The 8,497-nt window shown below is 51.9% G+C and overlaps 1 protein-coding gene across 1 annotated transcript in view; it reads left to right on the top strand.

Annotated features, from left to right (window-relative positions):
• MGAT4B (mannosyl (alpha-1,3-)-glycoprotein beta-1,4-N-acetylglucosaminyltransferase, isozyme B) overlaps positions 1 to 7,519 on the top strand; it is a gene marked incomplete at both ends in the record, with an annotated part of 13,910 nt that extends 6,391 nt beyond the window's left edge. The window contains 8 exons of the mRNA XM_009572162.1: positions 482 to 595; positions 1,031 to 1,106; positions 1,480 to 1,594; positions 2,359 to 2,489; positions 5,262 to 5,369; positions 6,303 to 6,496; positions 6,891 to 6,969; positions 7,432 to 7,519. Coding sequence (XP_009570457.1) covers positions 482 to 595; positions 1,031 to 1,106; positions 1,480 to 1,594; positions 2,359 to 2,489; positions 5,262 to 5,369; positions 6,303 to 6,496; positions 6,891 to 6,969; positions 7,432 to 7,519 — 905 coding nt within the window. The remainder of the gene's footprint in view (positions 1 to 481; positions 596 to 1,030; positions 1,107 to 1,479; positions 1,595 to 2,358; positions 2,490 to 5,261; positions 5,370 to 6,302; positions 6,497 to 6,890; positions 6,970 to 7,431) is intronic.
• Between the last annotated feature and the right edge of the window lie 978 nt (positions 7,520 to 8,497).

Genomic DNA, 8,497 nt, shown 5'->3' with positions numbered 1-8,497 from the left:
CTGTCCTAACTACAGCACAGCAGAGTTTTAAGTAACTTATCAGAAATGCATAAAATAATCTCTGCAAAATGACTTTTAATTACTGATGCATTTGGAAAATCTCTAAATGCCAGTAAAGCCAGCAAGTCCTTTCTTTGGTGCGCCAGTCTGCAGGTCCGTTTAATCCCGTAGAGAGTACGTGGTGCTAGCAGCTGGTCTTTAAAGCCGACCCGTGTGTGCATGCGGCAGGGAGAGCTGGGGGGAGCATGCGAATGTGAGGCTATTAGAGACCATGGGAGGCAGAGAGCAGCTTTAAAACTGTGGCAGTCCCTGCTGATGTCCTTTGGGGAGGCTTGGAAGTGCACTAGCTGCTGGGGAATTTTTATCTTAGAGGCTGTATTTTTTGTTTGGTTCTGCGGCTCAGTGTTTACCCAGCAATTTGGTCTATGAAATGGTGTGTCAGACATGGAGGTATTTGTTTACTGCTGCTTTTCTCCCTCAGATTCCCAAAGGAAATACACTCAGGTCTCCTGGAGGTAATTTCCCCGTCTCCGCATTTCTATCCTGATTTCTCCCACCTGCGGGAATCCTTTGGGGACCCCAGGGAAAGCGCCAGGTAAGAATCAATGAGCTTAAAAACAAGCAAGCCCTGAATTAAATAACTACAGCATCTCCCCCCTGACTCCAGCAGGGAAGGCTCTTCTGCAAGGCCAGGCGAGGCCCTTAAACATGCTTTATGCGAGAGCTGGGAGGACCTGGTGTGGAGGGGTGTGAGCTGGCGCCAGCTTTGCAGGGCTTGCCTTGTGCTGCGGTGTTTCCATCACCAAGCAAGGGGGTCATTTTAACCCAGATGGTGTTCATTTTGGAAGTCCCTGAGTTTTCCAGTAACTCTTAGCTGACTGGTTTGAAACCAAAAGAGAGAGGCCTTATGCCATCCCCTCCTCCAAGAGCTGTGTCACCTTCCCAGCTTAAACCCAGCCTTGGCTGGCTCCCCCGAGCAGCCCGGTATCCCAGGAGAGATCGGCGCTCCCATCGTGTTTGTCTCTTGCAGGTGGAGGACAAAGCAGAACCTCGACTACTGCTTTTTAATGATGTATGCCCAGTCCAAAGGCATATATTACGTGCAGGTGGGTTTGGTGCTGGGGTTGGAGGGGAGCTGGGTGTACCTGGACACTGTGGCTCGTACCCAGCTGAGAGAGGGCAAAGAGCATGTCCAGTTGTGTGATGCAGCAGAGTGGGAGCGGGTTTTAACGAGATAGGTTCAAAAGCTAGGTTTCTAAGATGCTTTAGATTTGGAGACCTCCCGCCTAGGGAGGGCAGGAATCATCATTTCATTTACCTGTTCGATTGGGTGAGAAAAATCTGCTTGGAGCATCTTCCAAAAAAAACTAGGTCTGTGCCAAAGCTTTCCTCCGGTCTACGGCGTGATTGCTCCGCACAGAGAGGCTCTTACTGGAACCTGGATGGGTCATTGGCACTGAGTGTCCTTTCCTCTTGCAGCTGGAGGATGATATTGTGGCCAAACCAAACTATCTCAGCACGATGAAGAACTTTGCCTTGCAGCAGCCCTCCGAGGAGTGGATGATCCTGGAGTTTTCTCAGCTGGGGTTTATTGGTAACGTTCTCCCCCGCTCACCCCAGTCCCATCAGGCACGGGCACAAATGCTTGCTGGTCTTGCAAGCACTTAGCTCTTGGTCCAACGAGTTGTCCGCACGAGATGGTAAAATACTTGGACTTGATCCCTCCCTATTTTTGCAATGACCCTTGTGTTTGCACAGGGAAGAAAGATCCTCACAGCTGGTACTGCTGATACTCACTTTTAGTAAAAATAAACCTGGTTGGTGGCCCAGCCGACAGCCGAACAGCTTAGCTGTGACCAGTAGCTTTTAGGCTGGATGGGATCTGGAGTTGCCTAAGAGTGTGCAAAAGGAAGTTTACATCAGCACAGAACTATTTTGGGAACGGCAGGACATGGTTGCAGTAGCAGCTTGATCTGTTATTTTGGATACTGGTTTGACTGGCTTAAAACTTGTAGTTTTTGGGGCAGGAAATGGTCTGTCCTGCAGCTGGCTGAATGTTTTTCATCCTTATTTCTCCCTTATTTCTTCCTGAATGGAAGAGTATTAGACCTTTCGATACTGTTGTGACCTGTGAGACACTAATGCTTTCTAATTCTGCAATGCGTATTAAATCCGGAACTGTATTAGCAATGCCAGCAGTACTGGTACATAAAACAGAACTGCATGCTATTTCCTTTACGTAGAGAGATGGACACATCCAACCTCCACAGCCCAGTCTCCCAAGTTTTTTCTTCCCAACTCTGATTCTTGACTGTTTCAAACCGTAGCTGTTCTCTCTTCTCTTTCTTTGTGCTGTAGGAAAAATGTTCAAGTCTCTGGATCTGAGCTTGATCGTGGAGTTCATCCTGATGTTCTATAAGGACAAACCCATTGACTGGCTGCTGGATCACATCCTTTGGGTGAAAGTCTGCAACCCTGAGAAAGATGCAGTACGTAAACAACCTCTGTTGAAGGGAAACCTTCTATTGTGTGTGGGCAAATGTACACTTGGTCTGTGTCTCCAGAGGATCTTTTCTGTGAGCTCTGGTGCTAACTGACTTTGCACCAAACCGTGCCGTCGCTGTGCAGTGTGCCACGGGGTGTCCTTGTGGATTGTGTGAGCAAAGACCTGGGAGTTCATGCTTTTGTAGTCTGCAGCTGCCAGGAAGGCATTATTTCTGCATCTAAGCACGAACAGGGTATTCCTCCTCCAGTCCTCGAGGAGAGTAGCCGTTCCCCATTCTTCTGTGTTGTTTTTCATTCCAGTGTGCTTCTCTCCCTGAAGCTGTTCCCCACTCACTGACTGTAACCCCAGAATAACCCTTTGGCTCTGGGCTCGTGTGCCATACCCGCCTGGAGCACACATGCAGGCTGCCCAGAGAGCTCACCCCAGATGACCCAAGAGCAAGCCTGCCGTGCGTAGTGTGCCAAAATGAAGCCAGAGCACGCAAAGCTCTTGTCAGGGTTTCTAGGAGGGTGCAGAGAGGTGAAATGGACTCTGTTTTCATGCTGCTGTCTCGTTTGCGGAGCCATGGCTGCATGAAGCCTTGCAGAGAGCAGCACAGAAGCCCCCGTGCCCTGCGGAGGTTGTGTTTGAACTCCCATCGGCGGCAGCAGCGAGGGGCTAAAGCGAGTGGGAAGGGCAGAGGAGGAGTGTGTGTGACAGCAAATGTAAGATGAGCTCACCACCAGATACTCTCCTGTCTCCTCTCTGAACATACTGTATTTACTCATACGCTCCTTCACCCTCCTCCCCTGGCAGAGAATGAGCAGCGGAGTCCCTGTGCGGAGCGTGAAGCCAGCCGCTTAGGACAGACCTGATGGCCACAACTACTTTGTGGTGGCAAATGCCAGAGCAAGTGGTCACTCTGGGGATAAATATTATATTTATGTGTTGGGGGGGCAGGGCATCCTCAGGGCTCTGCAGAATTGGGGCAAGGATGTGGTTTAATTTGGCGTGATCCCTGGCAGAGGCCGTGACGTCGGCTCTGTGCAGCAGGACCAGTCTCAGATGATGTCCGTCGTGTCCTCCTGGCAGTTCAAACCATGTGCTCAGGTGTGACAGAGCAGTCCCCAGGCCTGTCCAGCGGCTCCCAGCGTCCTCACAGCCATGGGCGAAGCCGGGGTGGCGGAGTGCTGGGATGGGGGTGGGAACGATGCTGCTGTCTGTGGCCCCCCCTTCAAAATCTCCAGCTTGAGCATTGATTAAATGCAGATCCTGCTGTGCAGGATCATCTTCTCCTTAGCTCATCTTCACTCATCTTCTCCTACCTGGCGGAGCCAAGGTTTTCCCAGGGGAAACTGCAAACCTCTTAAATGTGTTGCCTTTTTAAAAATTAACCTACTTTCCTTGTGGATTTCTGGCTCCTTTCCCCCACTGTTTGCATGATTAACTCTGCACAGCGCCCTTTCAAACATGACTTTCCCTTGTAAATCCCACTGTGCAGAATCAAATTGGTAGCGGGGAGGATTTGTCTTTTTGATTGAAAGTTTGTTTGACCTGAGCTTTTGGTAAGTGCTTTGCCAGCTCTGGATATATTCCGCTCTTTCTTTTTTAACTAATTTTAGATTTACCTGGGGTAGAGCCGTGTGAAAGGATGACCTTCTTACCACCAACTGAGCCATTCCCCATCCTGGCTCGACTGAGACAATGCTGCTTTCAGCAAATAGTGCTTTAGCAGAAGGGGAAAAGGGGAGAAAGAGAAATCAGGAGATGCTGTAGCTCCCTCCATTCCCCTTCTTCCTGCTTTCCCCATCCAGAGTGAGATCAGGCCTGATGCGGTTGCATCAGGCGTTGCTGGCAATGAGTAGGGTCTCTCCCATTAGCATGGCTAGTTTTAATTTTCTAATGTAACGTGAGCTGGATTAGGGAATTATCTCCTCTGCGGCTCGCAGGGGTCATGCCTGGAATTTCCCAGCTCCTGGCACGGTGGCGGTGGCCCGTGTGGGCCCGTGCTCGGTGTGGCTGGCTTTCCCCGCTACGCCCTGCCTGGGGCCAGGCAGCCGGTGACGGAGCGCCCGGCAGCGGGATTTCTGCCGGGGTTGCTCTTGGGTGGGAGGTTGTGAGAGCAGATGGTGGTAGGGATATGCGTGTGTTTCTTTTCTTGGAAAAAGCAAAATTTGGAAAACAAATGCCCTCTCCCTCCAGTTTTTAACCCTGTATTTTTGTCCTGCTCCCCCAAACTGAGAGAAATGAACTATTTTTAAAATGTGAGTTCTAGTCTCCATGCTCTCAGTGTTTTTCCCCTTTGTCCTTTATTCTTTCTCCATTGTCTCTCTCCCTCCACCCCATGGAAAATCACTGGCTGGATCAGAGTTGCATCTCCAAGTTTATTTACATGGTGGGGTGGGTGTGAAACAGTCAAACAGCTCAGACAATGGCACGTGCCATACAGCCGCCTAACAAAATCTGCCAACAAACTGGAAACTCTGCCTGTCTGAGAAGAGCCCACAATTGCTACCTGCTCGCTTAGGCTCTGAATCATCCCAGGCCTGGCTGCCCAGCAGAGCCCGGTGGGTGACCGGCCGAGAGTCACGGTCAGGTTCTTCCAGAGTGCGGTTAAAAGGCCTCTTGCCAAATTAAAGCCAAAGTAACACAGAAAGGCATCGAGATGGAGGGGCAGGGCTGTTTGTCACTCCTCGTGCCCCTGTCCGTTCCTCTCGCGGGGCACAGTTGACCGTGAAGGTTTGAGATGGAGCACTGCAGGATTGTCTCTTTTCAGAAACACTGTGACAGGCAGAAGGCAAACCTGAGGATCCGCTTCAAGCCCTCGCTCTTCCAGCACGTGGGAACCCACTCCTCCTTGGCTGGGAAGATACAGAAGCTGAAGGTGGGTACCAGCTGCCTGTCCAAGCCACAGATAGCCTTTCTGCCAGGCCTGGCCCGCAGGCACACGGGAACTGGCTGCTTTTGGGATGGGGACATCAGTGACAGCAACTGCTGGGACAGCAGCAGCTGGATTTCTGTGCAGTAGTTGTGTTTTATTCTGAATTACAGTGAGCTCACTTAGCTCCTACTTCTCGGCATGGCAGTGACAGGTACCAAGACTCACTGCAAGCTTTCAAGCCTTGGTACTGGTCCTGGCCGCCCATCCTGAGTGCCAAACCATGATCCGGACAAGTGATTTCAAAGCATCTACTGAAAAACTGACTTCCTTCCCACCCCCCTCCTTATTCCCGGGATTTGCTGATAGGCGAACTAGAGCTTGCTTTGTAAGAGCTTAAATTTTTTGTGTGTATTTAAACATCAACAAAATCAAGCTTCCCACAGCTATATGTGCAGGACCTGTAGAAATGCATCCCTGGGCTCTGCTCAGTCCTGTGTCTGTCCGATCCCAGGTAAATGGGTGGTGTAATCCAGTTTGTATCGCAGTGCAATGCCCATCAGGCCGTGTAATCCAGTCATTTTATGCTAGCATCAACCTCCCAGCCACCTTGTCCTCAGGTGCAAGGACTGTTTGCAGAGCTCCTGGGGCAGGGACACGCGTTCGGGGACACTTGGACAATGAAAGGCTCTTTGGTGCTGATCAGAGTGCAGAGCAGCAGTGCTTCTCTGCGCTGCCTCTCCTGAAGTTGTGTCCTCCTGGGATCCAGCTGCACATTGCCCTGTCAGGTGCCTTCCCCAGATCACTTCCATCCCTCATCCTTCTGTGCTGTGCAAATCGAGAGCTTTTAATTTGCGGTGCCTTGTTGCTGGGACCCCTGTTCCTCGGGTGAGAGCAGCTCATGACCCTTTTCCGCCCTTTTGCTTTGCTCCCACCAAGGACAAGGACTTTGGCAAGCAGGCCCTGCGGAAGGAGCACGTCAACCCTCCTGCGGAGGTGAGCACCAGCCTGAAAACCTACCAGCACTTCACCTTGGAGAAGGCTTACCTGCGGGAGGACTTCTTCTGGGCCTTCACTCCCACTGCTGGAGACTTCATCAGATTCAGATTCTTCAAACCGCTCCGCATTGAAAGGCAAGTGCTTTGGGGGGGGGTCGGCAGGGAGGGACGTGGGGACAGCCTGGAGCATGTGGAGACACTTTCCTTTTGCTCTTCTGGCTCATGTTGAATTTCTTGCCCGTCTCCTGCTTGGCTGCCCAGGAGGAGGGAGCGCTGCTCTTCCAGGGGGAGGATAACTTGACCCGTTTTTGGTGGTGTCACGTTTGCCAGAGCCCTTTGCTTTCCTGCGCTTGTGAGCAATCCATGATTTGGCTAATCTGGCACAGAAGGTCTCCTTCCAAACCATGTGCCCGTGGGCTTTTTGGGAAGGTGCCTGTTAGGTTGAGCTGTTTGATGGTTCAGCTAGGGTGAAAGCCATCATGTCCCCCTCACTCAGTGTGGATTTCCATGGCTTTGCTCTCTGTCACAGGTTCTTCTTCCGCAGCGGAAACATCGAGCACCCAGAAGACAAACTCTTCAATACGACTGTGGAGGTTTTGCCGTTTGATGTAAGTGTTTTATTGAGAATTGAGACGGGGGCGGAGTGGGAAGCAAAACAGGTTTGAGAGAAGGGAACTGCTTAAAGCCGTCAGGAAAATCTGTACAAGGCTCAAGTGCCTTTGAGAGGTGCTGGCTGGGAGCCAGGGGGTCACGCCTGGTGTGGTACCACCTCAGGAGCAGGGATGCGGCGCTGAGCAGTCGCTATGGGAGCCATCCATGCCTGCAGAGGGGCTGCTCGGATGGATGGGATGGCTGCAGAGGCGGGATGGAGCCAGGATGGTGCAGTGGAAGCAGCAGCACGAGAGCAGCAAATGTCCTCTTGTTTTGGAGCATGAGGCTCAGGGTGCCAGGCGGAGGGACGAGACGCCAGGGGCTGCTGGTGAGGGCAGCTCTGGGGTTGCTGCTGTTGCTTGGGGCTTTTGGGTGGCTCTTGCCACTGGCTTTGTGCAGAGCTCCTCTCCTTCCCGCAGAGCCTGCAGTCGGATAAGGAAGCCTTGCAGGAGGGAAGAGGCACAGCCGTCAAATACCGCAGGACGCCGGATGGCTACATCCAGATAGGTACAGCAGGTGGTAAACTGCCTAGATGCTCCCCTGCAAGTGAATCGAGATCCTTAGTGCTGTTTGCTTGGCAAGGAGTAATTTCTGCTTGCCAGGAGCCAGGTTGGAACAGGATTTAATGGTCACTGCCTCCTCTCCTCCACTGCCCTCCCTCCCCTCTTAGACTAGGTGTCCTCTTCAGGTAGTTTTCAGTCCTACATTTCTCCCTGTCTCTGCTCAGAGCTGGGACCAAATTATTCAGATTATCCATTTGCCGAACCTAGTCTTAAAAAGCTCCACTGTGGGCGATTTCATGCTCTCCCGCCACAGCCTGTCTCGGTACTCAGACCACTTGCAGCTTGGACTTTGTCTCCTGCCACCTGAGGTTGTTTTAGTGCTTGTCCTGCCGTTGGACAAGAACGAGTGATTGCAGCCTACAGGGACCCACTGGTGCATGGTAAAGCCCTGGCGTCCCTACTACGACTTCTTTTTTTTTAAATAGACAAAAAAAAGAAAAATTCCCTGGCATGCGTAGCGCTTTGCCATTTTAGCATTCCTCTGCATGCTGTCTGGTTTCTCCCAGTTGCATTTTCCAAAAGAATCACACCCAAAAATGGGACATAGCAACAGGCTGAGGCTTTGCTAGCGCTATGGATATGAGACTTGCCTCCCTGGCGTGGATCCTGAACCAACATTTGGCTCTCATAGGACAGTGCTGCCGTCAGGCCACTCTGCCCCCCCTTTCACACGGCAGTGATGTGTAGCCAAATACTCCCCATTTTGTTTTGTTTAGCTGATTTTCTGTTCCCCTCAGTGTAGCATTTTGCACTGTGTTGACATCCACGCTGCTGGTTTTCAGGCCGTCTCTCTCTCTCTCTCTCTCATGTCGGGGAGCTGCGGGCAGGGGGCTGCCGTGGCTGCCCGTGGTCCCCTCGGGGGGGCTGGCTGCCAGGGGACTGTCCCCGCGTCACCCACGTGCTCTCCCCGCCAGGCTCCTTC

This window comes from Fulmarus glacialis, unplaced genomic scaffold, assembly GCF_000690835.1.
Source record: "Fulmarus glacialis isolate BGI_N327 unplaced genomic scaffold, ASM69083v1 scaffold43380, whole genome shotgun sequence".
Taxonomy (NCBI): domain Eukaryota; kingdom Metazoa; phylum Chordata; class Aves; order Procellariiformes; family Procellariidae; genus Fulmarus; species Fulmarus glacialis.
The sequence above is the reverse complement of the archived record's forward strand: the minus strand, read 5'-3'. Positions and strand labels throughout refer to the sequence as shown.